Source organism: Xenopus laevis, chromosome 8L (genome assembly GCF_017654675.1).
Source record: "Xenopus laevis strain J_2021 chromosome 8L, Xenopus_laevis_v10.1, whole genome shotgun sequence".
Lineage (NCBI taxonomy): Eukaryota > Metazoa > Chordata > Amphibia > Anura > Pipidae > Xenopus > Xenopus laevis.
The window spans coordinates 6,007,328-6,033,030 of record NC_054385.1 but is presented as its reverse complement, the minus strand read 5'-3'; the positions used below and the strand labels follow the sequence as shown (position 1 = coordinate 6,033,030).

General features: G+C 40.8%; 2 protein-coding genes across 6 annotated transcripts in view; one reads left to right on the top strand and one right to left on the bottom strand.

Annotated features, from left to right (window-relative positions):
- The window catches only part of garnl3.L (GTPase activating Rap/RanGAP domain-like 3 L homeolog), a 114,948-nt gene extending 108,153 nt beyond the window's left edge, over window positions 1-6,795 (top strand). For 4 of the 5 annotated variants that reach the window (XM_041572367.1, XM_041572366.1, XM_041572364.1 and 1 more), the window contains 8 exons: window positions 1,768-1,926; window positions 3,230-3,296; window positions 4,030-4,137; window positions 4,371-4,489; window positions 4,852-4,987; window positions 5,122-5,331; window positions 5,511-5,628; window positions 5,753-6,795. In XM_041572367.1, the coding sequence (XP_041428301.1) occupies window positions 1,768-1,926; window positions 3,230-3,296; window positions 4,030-4,137; window positions 4,371-4,489; window positions 4,852-4,987; window positions 5,122-5,331; window positions 5,511-5,628; window positions 5,753-5,915 (1,080 nt within the window). In that variant the 3' untranslated portion in view covers window positions 5,916-6,795. The remainder of the gene's footprint in view (window positions 1-1,767; window positions 1,927-3,229; window positions 3,297-4,029; window positions 4,138-4,370; window positions 4,490-4,851; window positions 4,988-5,121; window positions 5,332-5,510; window positions 5,629-5,752) is intronic. The other variant, XM_041572365.1, reaches the window with a different exon arrangement.
- A 4,502-nt stretch (window positions 6,796-11,297) lies between these two features.
- slc2a8.L (solute carrier family 2 member 8 L homeolog) overlaps window positions 11,298-25,703 on the bottom strand; it is a 15,689-nt gene continuing 1,283 nt past the window's right edge. Inside the window, exons 2-11 of the mRNA XM_041572363.1 lie at window positions 25,142-25,233; window positions 22,404-22,566; window positions 18,828-19,034; window positions 18,050-18,149; window positions 16,673-16,884; window positions 15,579-15,728; window positions 14,005-14,113; window positions 13,745-13,912; window positions 13,525-13,670; window positions 11,298-13,074 (exon numbers count right to left, since the gene is read on the bottom strand). Coding sequence (XP_041428297.1) covers window positions 12,895-13,074; window positions 13,525-13,670; window positions 13,745-13,912; window positions 14,005-14,113; window positions 15,579-15,728; window positions 16,673-16,884; window positions 18,050-18,149; window positions 18,828-19,034; window positions 22,404-22,566; window positions 25,142-25,221 — 1,515 coding nt within the window. The 5' untranslated portion in view covers window positions 25,222-25,233 and the 3' untranslated portion in view covers window positions 11,298-12,894. The remainder of the gene's footprint in view (window positions 13,075-13,524; window positions 13,671-13,744; window positions 13,913-14,004; window positions 14,114-15,578; window positions 15,729-16,672; window positions 16,885-18,049; window positions 18,150-18,827; window positions 19,035-22,403; window positions 22,567-25,141; window positions 25,234-25,703) is intronic.

The following is a 25,703-nucleotide window of genomic DNA, read 5'->3' as shown; positions in this document are numbered from 1 at the left end:
TTTTTTGCATCAAAGCTGTACATTTTTTTTCCTTTCCATTTTTTCTTTGAAATTGTGCAGCAGCTCTTGCTGGCTATGTTGTCCCATCTAATTTTCTAAAGTGATAGAAATTAGGGATGCACCGAATCCACTATTTTGGCCGAATACCGAACCAGATCTGCATATGCAAATTAGGGGTGGGAAGGGGAAAACATTTTTTACTTTTTGTACATGACAAAAAGTCATGTGATTTTTCTCCTCGTCCCTAATTTGCATATGCAAATTAGGATTCAGTTCCACCGGGCAGAAGGAGTGCAAGTTTATTTCATGTCCTTGTTGCTTCATTTCAGAATATTTGATAATGATTCTACAGAAGTTTCTAGTTGAAAACAATCATCTAGGTTTCTTTAACAAGAGGGACATGATGCATAGTCAACAATTGTACGTATCAAATATATGACATACAACCGTTGCTTGATTACAGAAGAGTTCTCAGGTTCTCTAGTGGTGATCCAGTTTTTGGAAGGACACATTTTTTTGAAAGTCTCCAAGTGAACATCTCCTTGTAGCTAATAAGCTGTCCAAAATGGCTTATTGTCTGCTTTCCAAGAACTTGATGGTTGATTTATGAACAGTCAAGGTGAAAATATTTTGTCTTCTGGCCAAAAACGAATAATAAGACTTTCTGTCTTAGATGGAACATATTATTTTTCTATTTATCATATTTCCTTGTGTTTTCATTGGTCGTTGTTCTGTCAAAAAATTAGAAAGATGAAAGCTGTAGAAATCCATTCAAACACATCATCATTTGTTCGTATGGAGATATGTCTATCACTCTGCTTACATAAATAATTATTGATAGTCATCAAAAATTCTAGAAGCCTATGGGAACCTTGCACAATTCTCAAAGAATGTTCCATGACATTTCTCATGGGTGAAAAGTCAAGAAGACTTTTCAAATCTCTCCCTTCAGTCTTTTCATTTTCATTGTTTTTGAGATGAGATTTGACTGTCCTGCAGGAATTAAGTTTGTAGAAAGATCTACTTGTAAATGTCTTCAGGTTCCTTCAAGACATGACCTGTTTGAAGATACAGTATGTTACCTACTAGAGGAAAATTACAGTAGCCCCTTATGTGGTTAGAATGTTCCTCAATGTTCCTTTAGATGAGTGACCATTTTTTATATTGTCATGGAAAACTGGTTTAAATATTTCTAAAGATCAATTAGACTTTAAACCAATTTCTGGAGACCTGCTTTTCCTTTAGATAGTCTTTTTTAAAAGTCGTGCTTGGTACAATCTCATTCCCTTTAATGTATTCATGAGTTCATTTACACGATTCTCAAAGAATGTTCTATGGCATTTCTCATTTGTGAAAAGTCAAGAAGACTTATCAAATCTCTCCCTTTAGTCTTTTCTTTTTACATGTGCACATTGGCTGATGTCAGGAGATTTGACTGTCCTGCAGGAATTAAGTCTGTAGAAAGATCTACTTGTAAATGTCTTCAGGTTCCTTCAAGACATGACCTGTTTGAAGATACAGTATGTTACCTACTAAAGGAAAGTTACAGTAGACCCTTGTGTGGTTAGAATGTTCCTCATTGTTCCTTTAGATGAGTGACCATTTTTTATATTGTCATGGAAAACTGGTTAAAATATTTCTAAAGATCACTTAGACTTTGAACAGATTTCCTGAGAGCTGGTTTTCCTTTAGATAGTTTTTTTTTTTTTAAAAGTCGTGCTTGGTACAATATCACCCCCTTTAACATATTCATGCGTTCATTTGTAGGAAATTTGCCTGTCAGATCCTCCGGTGGTAATGACACTTGTAGATGGTCCTACAGGGGAAAATGACAACATGATCTGCGTTGCTTACCGACATCAATTTGATTTGGTTAATGAGAGCACTGGAGAGTCCTGCCGACTGCATCATGTTGATGCAAGTAGGGTAAGTGAAATAACTAGGCAGCATGGCTTGGGTAAACAGATTGTTGGCAATGGCATCTCTTTAATGATCACATTTCATGATGCTTTACAAACTCCAGGTTTTCCAGACTGTGCCTTAAGTGCAGGTTTGGAGTGGCCTACCAAAGAACCAGAGGACCTCCACCAGTCAATTTTAATCAACCCTTCCTATTTTTCAATATATGTCTATATGATGCGAGTGGTTGTGAGAGATTGTGGTTGTGTAGGATGCCCAGTGCTAATCTTGGTCCCTGTCTAAGGTTCCATCTCGGCTTAAAAATCTCTCTGGGAGAGCAACAATGGAGTTGAGTTTACATTTCTTCTGCAAATAAATATTTTTGGTTGAGGTAGAGGCATAAAAAGAAGGATCCTAAGCTGTTCTCCATGCTTGTTTTGGAATTATCTGTCAGATTTTGATTCAGAGAGAGAAACGGAAATAGTCAGTCCTATATTAGACCCAAAGAGGTGAAATCTCCAGTCCCTTTGTGCTCATACAAGAGGCTGTTCTCCACAGCAGTTGGGTTATTAGTTGGGCAGCTGCTCTCCCCAATATGTGCAGCAGGCTGAAGAAATGAAGGGTGCCCAAAGCAATTCAATCAGAAGCAAACTAAGGGCTGTAATTATTTTGTTCAGGGGGTAGTTTTTACTTTTCCCTGTTTTTGAAATTGCTAAGTAACAGCTTTCTTGAGGTTAGTCTATAAATACTTCTTTATGTAACACAACAGTGAGCTGCTCAATTTTGTGAGGGTAATTGGTTTTCTTCTATTGCTTTCAGCGTGGGTGAGAACAGACTGGATTAATGCTCCATAAAAAATACCCATTTCACATCTATAGATATATATTTGGTGATTCCATCAGAGTTAGATAAGTTCACGTTTGAAGCTTTGATTCTTGTATCGGCTTCTGTATCAGCCCTGGCAATGTTCTAATATCTGGTTGGGCCAGTAGTGATTGGTTCTAAGTTACTATGACCTAATGCATTGTTACACGCTTGTTGCCTACATGTTGAATCGAGCCTCAACCACTTCATAGTTGGGACAAAAAACGGTTGCAACAAGTGCTCAAATCAACCTCCATCGAGGTTGACAAACTTCATGGAGAACACTGCAACTCCATATTTGAAGTTCTGTTTATTATTCCAGAAGCCAGACACCGAGGCCCCTAATGTCTTCGAATCCATTTGCCACATTATGGCTTTACTGCATCGCTAGTTATTTTATATTAGTACAATGTGTTCTTTTTTTAAAGTCCAGTTTGTCTACTAGCCTAACACATTATCATTGCAGGTTAATTTTGTTGCAGCTATTGATGTATATGAAGACGGAGAAGCAGGATTACTTCTTTGTTACAACTGTAAGTGATGTTTAGACCGTATATTTGTCATGAAAACAAAATCCAACAAAATCCAACAAAACCCAGGGCTCAGATTGAGAGAAAACTCAAGGAAATGCCATTTCCTTCTTATGTTTAATTGCTGCTCCTATTATATGACTATGAAGATTTTCATTATACCATGGTTGGTATAATTTCCTATTATACCATCTTTCTGGTGGATAGTTTAAATACTGTGAACCAGCAATGCACAAGTCCGAAAACGTTCAAATCGTGCCGACCCTAACCCACCATCCTCACTCAACCTGAACGCAGCCTGGCCCACAATGCAGCAATGATTTATGTACACACCCAACCTGCCCTTCTCCGATATCATGGAAGGGGGGTGGCTGGAGCAGTAACAGCTCAGCAAGACGTTCAGCAAAAGGGGTTAAGGTAGAAAGGGAGAAGACTGAGTAGGGAGTAGGGGTTTTCTTCTTGTCAGGTGGGTTTGAGCCAACCACTACTGTGAACATTCTCAAGTTCTGATGTATTCAGAAAACACCACCTTCATCAGGGCAAACCCATCATAGATTTATTATCTGCCCTTTCCCATTTGGATCTACCTACATCACAAAACCCAATACTCTGAACAAGATTAAGATGTTATAATTGAGTCTTTCTATCTGCTTCCCCGCTGGATATGTTTTATTGATGTTGAGTTTACGGCCTTCCCCCATAACGTGCCATAACATTTCTTTCTTCTCATTTCCAGATATGTGCTATTATAAGAAAGTATGTCCTTTCAATGGAGGTTCCCCGATCCTACAGCCGTCTGCCTCAGACTTCCATTTCAGTTGGAACCAAGTTCCAAACGCAGTTGGTAAGTCCCCTTGGCCCATTGTAAACTCAGTTTACAGATAATACAGGACTTTCCAATTTAATGTGGCCCTCACTGTCGCTGATCTTAAATTGATTCTCGTTTCCACATAAGCAGAGATCTGTATATTATAGGGGGGGGGGGGAGATTTCCATTAAGAAATCCGTAAATAATGATCTCTAATGTTTAGTCCCCGCATTGCAGCTGAATTTTTTATTTCCCCTCTAAATCTGCAGTGTGTGCATTCCCATATATCCTGGCTTTCACCACTGATTCCATCGAAATCCGGTTGGTCGTTAATGGCAATTTGGTTCACACGGCCGTCGTCCCTGAACTGCAGCTGGTGGGCTCCAGGGTGAGTAGTAACTCCTTTAAGATATTCTGTAGAACGTAGCTGTCCATACAAATACCAACAGACGTTCTATAGCTCTGTGGGAGCCTGACAATCCCGACCAAGATCTGTGTACTATGGATATATGATTATTGATCAGTTCCTCAAGCAGGCTGGATTGGAAACCTCTTTTGTCAATTGCACCATGCTGGTCAATAAAGTTTCATTGGCAGATGAGGAAATCAAGAGGTGCTCTTTGGGTATCTATTTGGATAGGCATCAACAGACTAAACCTCTTTTAGCTGGAGGATTCTGCATTCACTAGCTCCCATTGTGTGTCTGTTCCTATTCCAGAAACATGTGTTAACCCATTGTTATCTCTCCAGTCAGATATTTATTTCAAAGCAACAGCAGCAGTGGGTTCATCGTCCAATAGCAGTTCCAAGGATACAAGCTCTCATAGCTCCCCAATGACACCTACAGCCTATGAACTGCCAGTGTTCCCATCATCTCCAGGAGAAGGTACATTTAGCAAGATGTTGAGGCAGCTACCTTTCCATGATAGAGTTTGAGTATATATGGACATACTGATTTAGTAATGCAATTGTTTACTATAAAACGCCTCTACAGTCATGATCGTGTCTCTATTAATCTAGCAGAAGTGCAATGCCGAAACATCTACAAGATTCCTCTGAGTAATCTGGTTGGACGAAGCATCGAGCGACCTCTAAAATCCCCACTGGTTCCCAAAGTCATCACTACGCCAACCTCCAGTGGCATTGCCGGAATTCCGGTCACACATTCGTTATCGCTCTCCCGCATGGAAATCAAGGAAATAGCAAGCAGGACAAGGAAGGAATTATTAGGTAACATAAAATAATAAATAAGGTTTATAAAGCTGAGCTTCGGCTGGGTAGTTTCCCTTAGCTTGTCCATGCTGCTAAATCATAAATACTAAGCAATGCCATGACCACCCCACTTATACCAGCACCCATTAACATGTAGCTAGCTGTCCAATCAGATCGATATTATCCACCCTCTACAGGTCTCTCTGAAGAGTCAGCACCCAAATCTGAATCTTCGCACAAGCAGAAGAAACTCAGCAGGAAGCAGACGGATGAGGACAGTAAGCAGGAAACCCCAAGTTCACCGAGCACCGAAAGGTTGGTCATTAACCCACTGCCTTGTTAGTTGGGTCAACCAGATCTTCTGAGATGCGACAGGCAGTCTTAGTGCTGAACCCGTTAATCTATTAATGAGGTTTATCTTCTCCTCTCTCACCCGCAGGGCCAACTCAGGCTCATTTGAAAGCAATTCGGAAGGCCAGCGACACTGTTCGACCAGTTCTGACCCCGACACGAATATAAGTGTGGAAGAGAGTCCTCCGTTCAACAGCAGCCCCTTCCTCATGGCTGCTTCCTTTGATGAGGATATTGTGGATTTAAAGTGAAGACAATCTCAGTTACCCTAGTCCTCTTCTCCCTCCTCTTCCTCACAACTCTTGTAAGGTTAAAATGGCCACGTTTAAGTTACCATCAACCATGGCTCCCACCCATCGTCTCAGTCACCATCCACACCGAGAGGGGCCACCAGTCTCACCTAACTGATTGGCTTTATATGAATGTCACAACACGGCTTCAGGGGAACAGGAGTTGAGGACATGAATGTTCTATGCGTGTAGCAGTTCTCATGCAGTTTAGTCTTAGACTAATCAATCACAATGCTGCATTATTGTCAACCATATTTCCCTTCTGCACCCTGTTATTAAGACTTCAGCAGCCACATGAAGTTGCTATAGGGGTAACACATTTGTTTAAATTTCTATAACCATTTCTAGAGTAAGGATAAAAAGTGCACCTCCATTTATTCTACAATACAGGAAAACCCTTGTCCCATTTGGTTTAGTCGCCCACTTCACTTCCAAATTTTGAAAAAAAATGTCTGGACAAACCACTCCAGCTTGATAAACTTTAAATATTTTTTGTTTAGCTGACAGTTGCATAGGAAATTACAGGGAAGTTCTCAAAACAAAAACACTTGGTTTAGAAACTGACTGATCTTATTTCCAAGCTGCTATAGATTTGAAGTTGATGGCGTAAGTCAGCAATGAGTTAAATTTTTCAAACAAATACATCACAGTAAAGGTCACTAATTGTGCCAAAGTGTACAAAACGTATGCATTAGATTTCTGTTAATGTTAATCTGTGTGTAGCTTGCACTTTAATCTATGTAAGGTCATACATTTACTCTCTAAAAGGTATAGTAGGGAGAGATGGTGTCTATAGTAACAGTGGATAATAGTCTCTGGGAAGGGAGTGTGACTGTGGGATAGCAGGTATAGTAGGGAGAGATGGTGCCTATAGTAACAGTGGGATAATAGTCTCTGGGAAGGGAGTGTGACTGTAGGATAGCAGGTATAGTAGGGAGAGATGGTGCCTATAGTAACAGTGGATAATAGTCTCTGGGAAGGGAGTGTGACTTTGGGATAGCAGGGCAGGTATAGTAGGGAGAGATGGTGCCTATAGTAACAGTGGATAATAGTCTCTGGGAAGGGAGTGTGACTGTGGGATAGCAGGTATAGTAGGGAGAGATGGTGCCTATAGTAACAGTGGATAATAGTCTCTGGGAAGGGAGTGTGACTGTGGGATAGCAGGTATAGTAGGGAGAGATGGTGCCTTTAGTAACAGTGGGATAACAGTCTCTGGGAAGGGAGTGTGACTGTGGGATAGCAGGTATAGTAGGGAGAGATGGTGCCTATAGTAACATTAGATAATAGTCTCTGGGAAGGGAGTGTGACTGTGGAATAGCAGGTATAGTAGGGAGAGATGGTGTCTATAGTAACAGTAGGATAATAGTCTCTGGGAAGGAAGTAAGACTGTGGGATAGCAGGTATAGTAGGGAGAGATGGTGCCTATAGTAACAGTGGGATAATAGTCTCTGGGAAGGGAGTGTGACTGTGGGATAGCAGGTATAGTAAGGAGAGATAGTGCCTATAGTAACAGTGGATAATAGTCTCTGGGAAGGGAGTGTGACTGTGGGATAGCAGGTATAGTAGGGAGAGATGGTGCCTATAGTAACAGTGGGATAATAGTCTCTGGGAAGGGAGTGTGGCTATGGGCTAATGTACCCCCTACTGTAAATGATAAGGATATTAGAAGTCACTGAGATATTGTTCTGTGACCATATAAAGGCATAAGGCTGCAGGCTGAGTTATACAGGGAACTCTGAGTATCACTCATGTATTATAAGGGATAATGTACCCCTACTGTAAATGATAAGGATATTAGAAGTCACTGGGGGGGTTCTGTGAGGACTCTGATGTGACTAATTCCTTCTGGGTGTACTGTATTCCTTTCAATACAAGAGTTGCCCTTTCGAGCAAAATAAAGAACTCACATGATATGAACAAAAGTATTTCTCTACTCCCTGCTGGAGGACATGACACCCTGTTTGAATTCATCTGTAGCCCAAAAAGCATTCTGCCACTCAGAATTGGCGAATCTTATATAAGCAGGGGACTAACCCATACACATACCTGAAGGACAACCTGCAATTCTTTGGATCAGCTGCAGGTTTGGCCTCTGAGATCACTGTAAAATAACAAGAGTGACATGAAAGGTTAAAACCATATTTATAAAGATACAGAGGCTATGGCTAATGGGGAATATAGTGTAGGGATGGGCAACCATTGGCACTCAAGATGTTTTATCAGTTTCCAGCACTAATAGGATTATAGCAATGCTACACTCAGTAGGCCATCTGCATCTGTATAGACACATCATTGGTGGTTCCAGTCTATCACCCTTCATCGGATGCCAAGATATAGGATCGCTGTCCAAGGTCCTGAATTGCTCAACAAAAGTCTCTCTGTACCGCTGCCTTTACACACAGGAGTAAGGGCTGCCTCATTACTTGTACAGTACCATCTATGCCTGGTAGGGGGTGCTGTTGCTCGTTTTTTTTTTTTTTGGAGAATATAGAGTTATTTTAATATGCAATGATGATTACCCTAACTCCCCCTCCCTGACCTAGATCGAATCTCTACCAATGCCAAAATAAGGGAGCACCAGGTACCCCAATGCGCACCCTGCTAGTGTTGTGACACCCACCCAACTAACATAGTGACATCACCTTTGTATTGTGACGTCGACAGCCTGTATAATGCATGCCTGCTTTCCCTAAACCCCGCCTCCCCTCCGTCCTGCTATTGCACTTCAACCGATTGATTGACAACCTCTCGTTTTACCTGTTTCAATGTGAACACTTCAACACTACTATAAGCCTTTAAGAGAACATTTAAAGGGGTAAGGGGGGGAAATGGGAATATTTTTTCAGATTTTATTTATTTATTACTAGGTATTTAAATTGTTGAATGGAAAAAAAAATAAAAAATCGTCGAGACGCTAAAGGTTTGTACAAATTTCCCTCCTTCTCTCCCCTCCACACTGCCCTTTGTTTTGTTTTCCCTGACGCCCCTTTGAATTTTAGCAGTAGTTTTGTAACCAATGATCACGTACTGTTAGACTGTTGCTCAACCTCTGTGATATAAAAAGAAAAAAAAAAGAAAAAAAAAAAAAAAATCTACCACCAAGTGTCTTAACTTATATTGTATTGCCATTGTTTCTAATGCCAAGTGATAATGTACATGTTTTGTGTGGCCTGTAAAGATACTCAAGTATTACTAACTACTAAATAATATTTTAAAGTGCTGTGGGAATCACTGCTGTGATGGTAAAAAAAGGTACTTTTGTTCTGAGATGTAATAAATATTTATGAAGTTTGAGCTTTGTCTTCTTGGCTAATGTGGGGCGCCCTCTATGGGCAAGTCAGTCAACTGAAACAAAGGGTGAGATTTGGGGTGATTGCTTATTTGTGTCCTGGGTACCCCTGGAACTATAACAGGGTGACACCCCAATGTTTCTATATATATCTGTAACCTTGTTATGAGCTAAGGGGGCCCAGTCTGAAGGTCAGTTAGGGGGAGATTTAGGGTGAGTGTTTATTTGTACCCTGGGTACCCCTGGAACTATAGCAGGGTGACACCCCAATGTTTCTATATATCTGTAACCTTGTTATGAGCTAAGGGGGCCCAGTCTGAAGGTCAGTTAGGGGGAGATTTGGGGTGAGTGTTTATTTGTGCCCTGGGTACCCCTGGAACTATAGCAGGATGACTGTTACCCCAATGTTTCTATATATCTGTAACCTTGTTATAAGCTAAGGGGGCCCAGTCTGAAGGTCAGTTAGGGGGAGATTTGGGGTGAGTGTTTATTTGTGCCCTGGGTACCCCTGGAACTATAGCAGGATGACTGTTACCCCAATGTTTCTATATATCTGTAACCTTGTTATGAGCTAAGGGGGCCCAGTCTGAAGGTCAGTTAGGGGGAGATTTGGGGTTAGTGTTTATTTGTGCCCTGGGTACCCCTGGAACTATAGCAGGGTGACTGTTACCCCAATGTTTCTATATATCTGTAACCTTGTTATGAACTAGGGGGGGCCAGCCTGAAAGCCAGTTAGGGGGATATTTGGGGTGAGTGATTATTTGTGCCCTGGGTACCCCTGGAACTATAGCAGGGTGACTGTTACCCCAATGTTTCTATATATCTGTAACCTTGTTATGAGCTAAGGGGGCCCAGTCTGAAGGTCAGTTAGGGGGAGATTTGGGGTGAGTGCTCATTAGTGCCCTGGGTACCCCTGGAACTATAGCAGGGTGACTGTTACCCCAATGTTTCTATATATCTGTAACCTTGTTATGAGCTAAGGGGGCCCAGTCTGAAGGTCAGTTAGGGGGAGATTTGGGGTGATGCTTATTTGTGCCCTGGGTACCCGTGGAACTATAGCAGGGTGACCCCCAATGTTTCTATATATCTGTAACCTTGTTATGAGCTAAGGGGGCCCAGTCTGAAGGTTGGTCAGTTAGGGGGAGATTTGGGGTGAGTGCTTATTTCTGCCCTGGGTACCCCTGGAACTATAGCAGGGTGACTGTTACCCCAATGTTTCTATATATCTGTAACCTTGTTATGAGCTAAGGGGGGCCAGTCTGAAGGTCAGTTAGGGAGAGATTTGGGGTGAGTGCTTATTTGTACCCTGGGTACCCCTGGAACTATAGCAGGGTGACTGTTACCCCAATGTTTCTACAGTATATATGTGTAACCTTGTTATGAGCTAAGGGGGCCCAGTGTGAAGGCCAGTTAGGGGGAGATTTGGGGTGAGTGCTTATTTGTGCCCTGGGTACCCCTGGAACTATAGCAGGGTGAGAAAGGGAGGAACCTCAGGCTTGATGGGTGCAAGGCAAAAGCCCTAATGCTTCATGTTATTTTGTCATTGAAATGTTTTTAGGCGAGATCCATTCATTAAGACGAAACAGTGGATACAGGTGTAAAATAATGGATTTATTGCAGCTGAACTTATACACATGATCTGATGTTTAACAGATGAGAGCAATAAGAACCTAGTGCATTTCACCGAGATGAGGGACAAAATCTATATTCACATTTTCATGCAGAAAAAGTAGTGCAGAATTATTATACACACGGGGGTGATATACAGGAGTGTCAGGAGACCCCCTGAAGAAGATCCCTCTAAAACCGGATCAGATTATTTCTTAGATCCCTGGGCAATACGACTAATGACAGAATGTTCCCGATCAGCAAACTTTGCAGAACAGAATAAAAAAAGTCAGTTTTTAAATTCAGGTATGGGACCTGTTATCCAGAATGCTCGGGACCTGGGGTTTTTCCGGATAATAGATCTTTCATACCTTAAGTCTACTAGAAAATCATTTAAACATTAAAAAAAAACCAATAGGCTAGTTTTGCTTCCAATTATATCTTAGTTTGGATCAAGTTCAATGCATTGTTTTATTATTACAGAGAAAAAGGAAATCATTTTTAAACATTTGGATAATATGGAGTCTATGGGAGATGGCCTTTCTGTAATTCGGAACTTTCTGGATAACGGGTTTTCGGATAACAGATCCCATATGTGTATTAAAAAACAGATATCTCCTCCAGCGTAAAAACAATTTACCTCTCTCCTCCTCCAACCCCTTATGTGTGTTGGTTGGCTGGTTTAGACTAAAAAACACTGACGTGTGTGTATTTTCCACCTGATAGGAGCTTCATTTATATTAATCCCAGTACAATAATAAGGCTAAAGAAACTATGGATTAAAAAGGAAAACATCTTTACTTCTGAGAATGTTTATAGTCACCTGTGCTGCTTTATGGCTGTTTCTAGGGCTACACTCAGCATCGGAGGAATTAGCCTTCGTCTCAAAAGCTCCTTTACCTTCACTGCACCTCTACCTGGAGACGCCTTCGGCTGTTTTAACGAGGAGAGCAGGAGAGGTAAGAACACTGAGCTGAGACACTGTAAACAAAATCACTTAACCTTTATAAAATAGAAAATTATAAAAAAAAAAGGGTCGGAAATGCTGTATTCACAATCAGGAATGACATCCCCATTTAAGCTCGGAAGCTGTGAGTCATTAATTCTTAGATTTGGGGAGATTAGTCGCCCAGCGACAAATCTCCTCGTCTTCGGGGCGACTAATCTCCCCAAACTGCCTCCCGTCGGCTAGAATGTAAATCGCCGGTGGGATGGCACTCAGATTTCTTCGTTTTCCGAAGTCGCCTCACGAGGGAAACGAAGCACTCCGAGTGCCATCTCGCCAGCTGTTTACATTCTAGCCGGCAAGAGGCAGTTCAGGGAGACGCCGGGCGACTAATCTTCCCGAATCTGATGGTGTGCCCTGACCCTTACCCTGCTATTACTTAGCTCCTTGCAAAGGCTTAACTAATACTCAAACTATATATAAAATAAAATCCATTCTGCTGTTGGAACCCTATTGCATTCTCTTGCTCCTATAATCTATGTGCGAGTTAAACAAATGGAGAAATGGACATACTCAAGTATTTAATCCAAAGATTAGGGCAGAGACACACGTGGAGATTCGGGGAGATTAGTCTCCCAGCGACAAATCGCCTCTTCTTCGGGCGACTAATCTCCCCGAACTGCCTTCCTGTCGGCTAGAATCGAACTCGAAGTGCTTCGTTTTCCGAAGTCGCCTCCTGAGGAATATCCCCTATTTGCATAGATAAAATGACAGACAGGATCAGCGGCCAATCAGTGGCATGATCTCCTTCTACACACGTTAAGACGATAAAAAAGGTAAATAAAGGGAGCCCAATTCCTCAGTGAGAAATATAACATAGAAAATGAATTAGTGAGTGAGCCCTTGGTCTCTGGTGGGCCTGACGCCCAAAGTGGGTGCTCTATAAACAACATGTCCATTGTAACCAACTCCGAGTATGTGCAATAGTGTAGTCACTCTCAATTGTACATACGAAAGCTTAATCAGACTGTCTACCTACAAGCCCCCAGAAAGGGGAAGCCTTTTTACGCTCGAAATTCTCCGGAATTCCCATTCCGCTACTGAATAGAGTCAGCGATTGATCCATATCGTTGGGCGCTGCCTGAGCCGCGAAAATGAACTTCGATCTGCTCCAGTGTTTTCCCTTTGGTCTCGGGGACGTAGAACGACGTGAATAGGACGCTAACGGCGCAGAAACCGGCAAAGAGACCAAAGGTCCCATAAGTAGTGAGAGAAACCTGTAATAAAGAGACACAGCAGAAGAGAAGGTACATTGATAAATGCCGTACATCAGATGTAAACCAGATGGTCACAGTTACAAGCAGGGGGCAGGTCTGTTGAAGCAGAATAATGCAGTGTCCTAAAGGTGGATATCTGTTCTGGAATTCTGTAGCTAATTCAAAAGAGCAAACAGATTTTTTTAATTAAACTGACATATTATCAGTTTCCCAGCTGCCTCCAGTCATGTGACTTGTGCTCTGATAAACTTCAGTCACTCTTGCTGTACTGCAAGTTGGAGGTTTACCAACCGCCTCCCTTCCCCCCCTGCAGCCTAATAATTGTTTAAAGGGGAAGTATGCATAAACGTAGATATGAACCAAAATTGCATTGTCCCTTTAAGGCATATACACAAAAGTCATCGGTAAAATGTTTAGGGCTCTCTGTAGATTCTAATCAATCAAACTCACCATAAGGTCATGAAACTCTTTTGTTACTAGAAAAGCGCAGCCCCAGTTGGTAACAACGCACACGCCGCTGGCTACACCCCGTGCCCGGAGAGGGAAGATTTCAGACATGATTAGCCAAGGAATGGGACCCCAGCCAATTGCAAAGCCTGTGGGGATTAAAGGGGTTAATTATAGACTGCAAAGGAACACAGAGCTGATAAGGAGAACAGAAGGCACTTACCTGCTATAAACAGTCCCATGCTAGCTAGAGCCAACCACGCTAGGTGATCCACCGGACCAATGGGGGCGCTGGTGGGTGATGAAAGCAATCCCGAAGAGTTATTCACAACAGTCGCTGTAAGTTTAAAGTAGATGGCAAACACCCCTGCACTGATAGCCATGGTGATCCCTGCAGGAAGTAAAAGCCACATATTTGCATTGGATCCTCCCACATGCTCATGATTGTACACGGGATGCTGGGATTTAAAACAATGACTTTACCGGAAATAAAGAGCAAGACTTTCCGTCCAGCTTTATCCATTATCATGGCGGCTACTGCTGTAAAAGCCACTTGGACCAGCCCTATGATGACGGACGCCAGGCTGCTGTTCTGGAAAGAATCAGACAAGAAGAAGATGAAGGACTAGACCAGAGGTCCCCAACCTTTTTTTACCCGTGAGCCACATTCAAATGTAAAAAGAGTTGGAGAGCAACACAAGCATAAAATAGTCCCTTGGGGTGCTAAATAAGGGCTGTGGTGGCTATTTGGTTGCCCCTATGTGGACTGGCAGCCTACAAGAGGCTCTATTTGGTACTATACTTAGTTTTTATGCAATTAAAACTTTCTTCCAAGCTTGGAATTCAAAAATAAGCATCTGCTTTGAGGACACAGAGAGCAACATCAAAGGGGTTGGAGAGCAACATGTTGCTCGCGAGCTACTGGTTGGGGATCACTGGACTAGACGATGAATTTCTTTATTTCATCTAGGGTCGAATATCGAGGGTTAATTAACCCTCGATATTCGACCAGCGAAGTAAAATCCTTCGACTTCGAATATCGATCGAACGATCAAAGGAATAATCGTTCGATTCGAAGGATTTTAATCCATCGATCGAAGGATATTCCTTCAATCAGGAAATTGTTAGGAAGCCTACGGGGACCTTCCCCATAGGCTAACATTGGCCTCGGTAGGTTTTGGGTGGCGAACTAGCGGGTCAAAGAAATTTTTAAAGAGACAGTACTTCGACTATCGAATGGTCGAATAGTCAAATGATTTTTAGTTTGAATTGTTCGATTCGAAGTTGAAGGTCGTAGTCAAAGGTCGAAGTAGCCATATTAGACCATTCGAAATTCAAACTATTTTTCCTCTATTCCTTCACTCAAACTAAGTAAATGGGCCCCTAAACGACAACAGGCCGACATAAGCTGGTGACAAGGTCCATCCAAACGGAGTTTGCAGCTAAATATTAGGCCTTTTCTACTATCTGGGACTAGGGATGCACCGAATCCAGGATTCAGTTTGGGATTCAGCCTTTTCCAGCAGTATTTGGATCCGGCCTAATCCTTGTGCCTGGCCGAACCGAATCCAAATCCTAGTATGCAAATTAGGGGCAGGGAAGGGAAATCATGTGACTTTTCATCAACAAAACAAGGAAGTAAACATTTTTTCCCCACTTTCTCTTTCCCCACCCCTAATTTGCATATGCAAATTCGGATTAATTTCGGTATTCGGGCAAATCCTAAATAGTGGATTCGGTCAGGGCTGTATTTAGATCAGATGCCATCCTAGGCAACGGACCTTAACGCGCCCTACGCCCTGCGTGTGATGTCACTTCTGCATTCTGCAATAAATATATATATATATATATATATACATATTTATATACGGCCCTGGATTCGGTGCATCCCTAGTTAGGACAAGGAACACATAAGCACCTCTCCCAATCCGAGTTCCAAAGGATCAGTTTGATTTGACCAAGTGCATGTGTAGCCAAATATGGCAAAGAGCTAGCCCCCCACGTAACATCACCAAATGAGTGGGTGTTGGCGTGTCTCCAGCTTTACACAGGACTACCTTAAAATTGGCTTCTTCAAAGATGGTGTTGGCGTAGAACATGATTGCGTTGATCCCAGTGAACTGCTGAAAGAACATCATGAAAATCCCGATCAGGAAAGGCTTGTAAATGGCGGGATTTCTCAGTTCCGATAACGCCAAGCTGGTCTCCTGTTTGGACAAAAACAGAAACACGCAATATATAATAGCATCTATAGGACCCTCAGAAAGCTAAACATTTCTTCAAGAATGAAGAGGAACGACATCCTCTCTTTCAATCCAGTTTATTCGTTTATTTCCATTTTCACAATGTACACAAATTTAAACGGTTTTCCTCAAAATCAGGCTTCTCGAAGGCTGCAGTAAAGCAACAAGGCAGGGGCGTAACTATAGAGGAAGCAGACCCTGCGGCTGCAGGGGGACCAGAAGATATAGGGGGCCTCATAAGGCCCAAATAATGATCAATTTCAACATTTATTGGTAAAACAAGGCAATCTCTGGACATGTTGGGGTCCTAAAATTAATTTGCTTAGGGGCCCAGCAATATTGAGTTACGCCACTGCAACTAGGGATGCACCAAATCCAGGATTCAGTTTTGGATTCGGCCAGGATTCAGCCTTTTTCACCAGGATTTGGATTTGGTCAAATCCTTTTGCCTGGCAGAAGTGAATCTGAATCCTAATTTGCATATGCAAATTAGGGGGGAAGGAAATCGTGTGACTTTTTGTCAAAAACAAGGAAGTAAAAAATGTTTTCCCGATCCCAACCCTAAATTGCATATGCAAATTAGGATTCTGTTCGGTATTCGCCCGAATCTTCGCGAAGGATTCGGCCGAATCCAACATAGTGGATTCGGTGCATCCCTAAAAGCAACAGCACAAAAGTATTTTGGCGTCGAACCCAACCTTTAAGTAAACTGCATCCAAAGTTTCCCAACAGTGCCCTCTACTGTCACTTGCTATAAGAAAGTTTTGAATTAATCTTTTCAAGTATAAGATTGTCCTAGCTGGAATTATGATCATTTTGTTTAACCTCCACGATTAAATGGTCGATATAGTACCTTGCGGTAATTCCTCATACACTTAATCATAGAAAGTGTAAAAAGGAGTAAATACCTGGTCATCCCCACTAGACTCAATCTGCCTGTATTCCCACTCATGGTCGGCATGGGGGCCCCGCAGGAACTTTAAGGCAGCCATTGCTTCCAAAGTTTTATCTTGTTGGATGAGATATCTGGGGGTCTCTGGCATGAAGCACATGAATATCAGCATGAGAAGAGGTGGGACGCAGCAGAGCACGGCAAGCCAGCGCCAATCCAGCAACATCCCTGCAAAAACAGAAAGCAAAACTAAAGAAACCTCCAGTAAAACACTGCAAATAATTCACTGTACAATATAAAATGTCATTCGTGTATTTAGTTGTAATATTGGTGTGTAGGTGCATCTCAGGTCATTTTGCCTGGTCATGTGATTTCAGAAAGAGCCAGCGCTTTAGGATGGAACTGCTTTCTGGCAGGCTGTTGTTTCTCCTATTCAATGTAACTGAATGTGTCACAGTGGGACCTGAATTTTACTATTAATTGCTGTTCTTAAACTGGCTAAACACTATAAGATGCTCTTGTTTGGCGACATAATAAGTGGATCTTTCCCCGATATGCACACCAGCGGCAGGGCTATATTGGGTTAATCCGAACATTCAGCTCTAGGGCCGAACTATCGGATAACAACGAGGAGCAATGGGCTCCGACAGGTCGATCGCCTTAAAAAATTAAACCTTCCCGATCGATATTGTGGTCAGATATCGATCAGGAAGACCCGTCAGAAGACACGGTCAGATAATTTGGTCTAAAGCAGGGGTCCACAACCTTTTTTGGCCCAGGGATCGGTGGACCAGGGGAGGGGGTCGGCGTCCAATTCTGGGGCGCTGGCGTCCAATTCGGGCGCACCACGTTAATTGTCTCCTAGGCTCAGAAGCCCAGTTATAGAGACTGTCTGCGGCCCGGCGGTTGGGGACCCCAGGTCTAAAGAACCGATATCGGCAGCTTTAATCTGCCAGTGTATGGCCACCTTTAGATCTACCAGGCAGCTGCTATCTTGAGTTAGGGAGCTGCTATCTGGTTACCTTCCCATTGTTTTGTTGTTAGACTGCTGGGGGGGAAGGGAGGGGGTGATATCACTCCAACTTGCAGTACAGCAGTAAAGAGAGACTTAAGTTTATCAGAGTACAAATCACATGACTGGGGGCAGCTAGGAAACTGACAATATGTCTAGCCCAATGTCAAATTTCAAAATGAAATATAAAAAAAATCTGTTTGTTCTTTTGAGAAACAGATTTCAGCAGAATTCTGCTGGAGCAGCACTATTAACTGATGCGTTTTGAAAAAAATTTTTTAGCTTGCCACTTTCCGTCTATTATTTAATCTCTAACCAGTGTTTAAGTTATACTAGGCTTCCTGGACAGTTGCCCCCTTCCCATAATACTCAAGTCATTACCTGCAATGTATGAACCCACTATGCCCGTCACAACCATCAGCTGAACACAGGACCCAAGGGTGCCTCGAACTCTGGAGTGGGATGTTTCTGAAATATAGACCTAAAGAATAAACATCAGTGTTAACATAAGTAAAAAAAGCAGAGGAGGCTGGTCTTTCCCCATTGGCCCTGGTTCAATAAGTGGCCTTGGGTTTTCTTTTTCCCATTTGGCCTGTTGGAGACAGCTATAGGGGGGCATCGATATACCTTGGTATAACCAGTAAAGGAAAAGCCTTATCTACCACTAAGATTTCTCCCTCTGTTTCTTACCTTATAATTTGAATCAACAAGACCCCTACAATAGGGAAACAGAAAGATTTATGGTCCCTCCTAGCTTAGAAACCATAAGAGGGAGAGACTATTAGAGGAGTAATGGGCTGTAAGTCGGTTTGCACACATCCAAATACATTAAAAAGTAAATCTGCTACAGGTATGGGATCCGTTATCCGGAAACCCATTATACAGAAAGCTCTGAATTACAGAATGGCCATCTCCCATAGACTCCATTTTATCCAAAATTATCCAAATTTGTTAAAATGAATAAAACAGTCGCTTGTACTGGATCCCAACTAAGATATAATTAATCCTTATTGGAAGCAAAACCAGCCTATTGGGTTTATTTCATTTCTACATGATTTTCTAGTAGACTTAAGGTATGAAGATCAAAACTACGGAAAGATCTGTTACCCGGAAAACCCGAGGTTCCAAGCATTCTGTATAACAGGTCCGATACACTTACAGGAACAACCAATGAGGTGATTCCGCTGGCGAGTCCAGTTAGCAGCCGTCCCATGAGCAACATCCAAACGTTCTGTGCGGATATGATGAGCGTAAAGCCCAAAACGAACGGCAAGGAGCAGAGCATCAAACTGAGCTTCCTTCCAATCCGATCTACGATCCAGCCCCCGAATATCCCTCCAGCCGCTGCTCCGATTGTAACAATAGACTGTGAGGACAAAGTAACAGTAAAAGTAATAGTAACAAAATAACATATTGAAGTATATGTCACCAGCACACCAGGTTAAAGGGTTGTTCACCTTTAAATTAACTGTTAGTATGACATAGAGTGATATTCTGAGACACTTTGCAATTGGTTTTAATTTTTTATTATTTGTGGTTTCTGACTTATTTAGCTTTTTATGCAGCAGCTCTCCATTACAGCATGGGTCCAATTTTCCTTAGCAACCATGCATTGATTTGAAAAAAAGACTGGAATATGAATAGGAACGGCCTGAATAGAAAGATGAGTAATACAAAGCAGCAATAACAATACATTTGTAGCCTTACAGAGCATTTGATTTTTAGATGGGGTCAGTGACCCCCATTTGAAAGCCGTAAAGAGGCAGAAATAAAGGGCAAATAACTCAAAAACAAAATAAAAAACGAGGACCAATTACGTAGAATTGCCATTCTATAATATACTAAAAGTTAACTTAAAGACGAACCACCCCATTAATAACTACAGGGCCCGTTTACAGCCAGAGGGCCTCATAGACAGGCTAATAAACTGCCAACTCCATCTGTCAGCAGCTTTTATTTGTTTGTGTATGAACACATTAAGAGGAAAGTTCTCGTGATGTTAATAAAAATGCCCTGTCATATATATATATATATAAGGTTAATGTGTATATGTTTGATGAGTAATATGCATAAATGTGATGTGTAATGTGTATCCCAAACCACAGAGAAATCTTTGCTTTCCATAAACTGCTGTCCTAATCACAAAGTGAGCAAGTCAGCTGTTATCTTCCCCTTTCCCTGCTTTTTTGGCCAATCAGCAAATGACTAGGCAATGTCTGTACGCTTCCTGTTTTCCCTTTAAACAGCCCAAACACATCACTTTCTAACCACTTACTCTGCCCTACCCTTAGTAACGTAACTATCCCCCGCAGGGACCAGGGTGCAGGCCGTGTAGTCGGATAATACACGGTGAGAAAGGACCTTGAGAAAGGTCCCCACGTTGGACTGAAACTTTGGAGTTAAATCTGTTTCACCATAAATAAACATTGATTCATTCAAGGATGAGAGTGCTGATCCTTCCATGTTATAGAACACATTTTATATACAGATATAGCTATATATTATGGTAGTGACTAGGAAAAGGTGGAAAAAGTTCACTCTAGCCCAGGGGTCCCCAACCTTTTTTATCCGTGAGCCACATTCAAAAATAAAGAGTTGGGGAGCAACACAGGCATGGAAAAACTTCCTGGGGTGCCAAATAAGGGATGTAATTGGCTATTGTTGGCCCCTATGTGGACTGGCAGACTATAGGAGGCTCTGATTGGTAGTAGGTACAGTAGGTAGGAGACCTGGCTGTGTAAAGACCTCCAAGGAGCTGGGAGTGCTGTCTGTGACTGCCTGAAGCAGAAAGTGACTTGGAACCGTGAGTTGGTCCAGCTTGTGAGTCTGGCAACGTGAGTGAAGTCAGAAAGCTGAAATCTTACAGGAAAGAGTCCTGTGAGTACAGGGGTGAGACAAACTAGTTGTCTGTTGTGCTGGTTGTCCACAAGGGGCCCAGTCTAGTCAGGGACTGCATCAAAGTGTGAAGGTAGTGCCCAGTGGGCAAGGTTTTTATTTTATGATTTATGTTTGTTTGCCACAATGATCACCCCCGTACATTATTGACTGTGTTTGTTTAAAAGTGGGAAAATAAACCAATGTTTCTTTGAAGAGCAGAGTGTCACTATCTAATTGCTCCTCTATGTCCTATGTTGTCTGCCCACCATTGACTAACCCCCCCCCAACAGTTTGCCACAATATATATATATATATATATATATATATATATATATATATATATATATATATATATATATACACACATACACATATATGTGTATATATATATATATATATATATATATATATATATATATATATATATATATATATATATATATATATATATATATATACACACACACATACCAAAGATGGTATTTCACCTGGGTGCAAGTATTATAGCATATTTGAACAGTCAATTTATCAAAAATACCGCACTTACAGGAATTACAATTTTTTTTTTTTAGTTTATTACAAAAAATGGACTGACGTTTGGGCTGTAACAATAGCCTTTCTCAAAGTGTTTGTTTGCTGTTAAGTGCCAACGGCAACTCCCTCATTGTGACATCATGTGAATCAAAGTGACGAGTGCCTCAAAGTGATAAGAAAATGTGCAGTAATATAAAATCACTTCCATTTGATTAATAAAAACAAATTCATAATACCACCCTCCTAATCATTATTCGCTACCAATTCAGCCTCTTTCTGTGTTTCATTACAATCCTCACTGTAACCTGTATACACTAAATGCAGAAAACGCTTCATCACTCGGCACCGAGCTGCTGGATCACAAGGTATATATATTCTTGATGTATCAATTTAAATTATAAACTAGCAACTTGTAATGAAATGCTTCCTGTGAGCCACTACTGTAGCCAATGTGTATACACAATTTGTCAACTTCCCCTTTAAAAGCTTCCATATCAAATCTGACACAGGAGTAGGAAGGCAGCATCTGGTATTAAACCAAAACCCTGATAAGGCTAATAATTAAAAGAGGCACAACAAAGAAAGGGTTACTTGGATGTTAATAGGCTTTTAACAAGCCACAAGGCAGAGCAGTCCTTGGCATGTAATGTTGCATTTGTGGCACAGGGCGACATACTGCAGACCAGCAGCCTCCCCTCCAAGATTTACAGACATGTAGACCCCAAAAATAAAATAGAATTGAAACACTGGTGACCATAACTTCATTTTTAGGCTTAACAGGGTTGTTAACCTTTATATGAACCATTACTATGATGTAGAGATGGATATTCTGAGACAATTTGCAATTGGTTTTCATTTTTTATTATTTGTGGATTTTGAGTTATTTCGCTTTTTATTCAGCAGCTCTCCAGTTTGCAATTTTAGCCATCTGGTTGCTAGGCTCCAAATTCCCCTAGCAACCATGCATTGATTTGAACGAGAGACTGGAATATGAATAGGAGAGGCCTGAATAGAAAGAGGAGTAAAAAAAGAAGCAGAAACAATACTTGTATAGCCTTACTGAGCATTTGTTTTTTAGATGGGGTCAGTGACCCCCCATTTGAAAGCTGGAAAGAGTCAGAAGAAGGAGGCAAATAATTTAAAAACTATAAAAAGAATAAATAATGAAGACAAATTGAAAAGTTGCTTAGACTTGGCCACTCTATAATATACTAAAAGTTAACTTAAAGGTGAACTGCCACGTTAAAAGCAGGAATCACTGTATTAAGATATCATTATATTAAGAAACAAGGCAGCCGTGCATGGTGTCGCAGCCAATACTTACCCCAAACCACGATGCTGCATTTTTGTCTAATGCCAAATGAGGGTCGTCCGCATCCGTTAGCTCTGCAATAGCCGGGGAACTGTAGCCCAGGACAAACCCGAAGCTTAAAGGTCCAAGGACGGCAGCGAATGTTGCCAAATACAGGTTCTTGTTCTGGACATTGCTGTGAAGTACAGAAATATATATATATATATCACTACTTATAGTATGTAGTGTTGGGTTTAAAGGGAAGGCAATGAGTTTATTGGATGGCAAACACAACTACAGTGAACGGGGATGAGAATATAGCATAGAACCAGGAGGAGCAACACCAGGATTTATTACATCCTCAGAGAATGACACTTTAGTAGTACAGGTATGAGACCTGTTATCCAGAATGCTCGGGACCTGGGGTTTTCCGGATAACAGATCTTTCCGTAATTTGTGTCTTCATGCCTTAAGTCTACTATAAATTCATTTAAACATGAAATAAAGCCAATAGGCTGGTTCTGCTTCCAATAAGGATTAATTATATCTTAGTTGGGATCAAGTACAAGCGACTGTTTTATTATTACAGAGAAAAAGGAAATCATTTTTAAGAATTTGGATTATTTGGATAAAATGGAGTCTATGGGAGCTTTCTGGATATCGGGTTTCCGAATAAGGGATCCTATACCTGTATATGTAACACAGCTTGTGAAACCTAATGTATAATATGTCTAAAACTAAAATATTGTTACTTAGTGTTTAGTTTTTAACTTGCGATTTTTAACCTTTTGCTACTTGCACAAGAAATAGATGAACTATTTATAATGTAATCCACTAAAGAGGTTGTTCACCTTCCAAGCAGTTTTTTCAGAATTTTCCCTAGAAATAAAGACTTTTTTCAATTACTCTCAATTATTTATTTTTTACCGTTTTTCCAAAACCTAAGCTTAAAGTTGAATGCCCGAGTCTGGCAGCTCAGTAATTCAGATTCTAAACGGTTACAATTTACAACATTGAGTTGATCCATTCCTCAGCAGCATCTCTGGAGTATCAGCAACTATTGGATCAATTCTAACAGCTGCCTGTAATGAAACCCAGAGATTCTGCTCAGCGGGGACAAACATAAGAAATATATCAACTAAATGTATCAGGTTAGAACAATTTACAGGGTCTGCGACCCTCCCAGAGCTGTTTTACAAGGCGAAAAATCAAACTTTACAATTCAATATTAGAAAAACTGTCACACATAGAAAATAGAAAGTAATTGGAAAAAGTCTTTATTTCTGGTGATCTGTCTGAAAATAAATAGTTGTTTGAAGGTGAAAAAAGACCAGCCGAAATGAAGTCAAAGTTTTTTTTTGGTCGAATAGGTCCGTATTTGGCCAAATTCGAATCGTACGAATCGAAGGAATATCGCATTCGATCGAATTCGATTATAAGTTTTTCCCCAAAAAAACTTAGATTTTTCAAAGTCCACCAATTGAACTCCAAATTCAGGTTCTAGGAGGTTCCCCAATAGGCTAAAACAGCAATTCGGCAGGTTTTAGATGGCGAATGTCGAAGTCGAATTTTTAAATAGACCGTACATGATAAATGTCAATGTCTATTTTTGAATTTTTTTCAAACTCGAATCGAATTTGGACTACTCCCTAGTCGGAGTACACAAAAAATAGCTCAAGATTCTAATTTTTTTTCATTCGAAAATTGACCTCGACATTTGATAAATCTGCCCCTAAGTGTTAACTAGTTACTTTGGGAAAGGCCCGAGCGGAGGCCGAAATGTCAGTCTATAACTCTGCAATAAAACATTTTTTTAAATTTAAAAAGACCTGTGAGTGCGGATCTCTTTGGAATTGAAATGGATAAATATATGGTTATATAATATTATCAGCAGCATTTATCTCAATGGCACTGAAGCTACACTATGAGGTCTGTATCACATTATAATACACAAAAGCCATGAATATCTTGTAAATGATATCCTTATAAATGGTGAGTTCTGATGTCATCAGTTATAAACGTTGAGTTCAGATGTCATTTCTGTCAAATGACTCACTGAAACTTGTGTATTATAATAAATAATAATAATAAAATATATAATAATAATATAATTGGATTCCATGACCTCCGGCCTCGTGTTTTTATATGGTCATGAAACTCCTCGGTAACTTATAATATCCTTATACTTTACAAGAGGGGGTACTTTATTCACACAAATAAACTCCTGCACTCACAGGTCTTTGTAAAAAATAAACAACAGTGTTTATTCAACGTTTCGCCTCACATTGCAGCCTTCTTCAGGAATGTGATGTGAGCCGAGACACTTTTTGTTTATTTTTCACAAAGACTGGTGAGTGCCAGACCTTGTATTTCTTATTCCGTAGCGTATTATGCATAATACATATACCCAGCAGTATATTGAAATGATATAGTGAATTATATAGCCCCCTATTGTAAAATATAAGGATATAATAAGCCATCGAAGAGTTTACAGAGTGAATTGTGTGACAAATGACATCACTGAGCCTCACTTATAACTGATGACATCACTAAGCAATATTTATATGGATATAATTTAAAGGATACCCATAGCTCTTGTATATAATAGATTTATACATCATTCCCATTGGCCCCTGCCCCAGTGGAGCTTACAATTCCCACACACTAGGGGCAGGTTTTATGTTTGGAGTGTCGGGGGGAGGAAACCCCCAATAAATACCATAATGATAAATGAAAATGAACTATAAAAATGAGAAAAGAAGCAAACTTACTTTAAATATCTGTTAAGGAGACTCTCGTTCCCCTCACGCCTGGGAGAATCCAGCAGAGGTTGAAGATCTTCGGAATTCATTTTCCTGAAGATCTAAAAAAGATATTTTTTTTGTGTGTGTGTGTGAAAATGGAAAGGAAAGAGTAATAATGACAGACAACTGGCAGAGAGAGACAGACAGACAGGTATTAAAATATGAACATATAGATATCAAACTGAATATAATCCAGATCCACACTAAAAGTAAAAAAAATAAATATAGACGTTTAAATCCTTATCATTTACAGTATAACATAATATAACTCAGTCTGCAGCCTTGTGCCTTTATATGGTCACAGAACAACCCCTCAGTGACTTATAATATCCTTATCATTTACAGTAGGGGGTACATTATCCCTTATAATACATGAGTGATACTCAGAGTTCCCTGTATAACTCAGCCTTGTGCCTTTATATGGTCACAGAACAACCCCTCAGTGACTTCTAATATCCTTATCATTTACAGTAGGGGGTACATTATCCCTTATAATACATGAGTGATACTCAGAGTTCCCTGTATAACT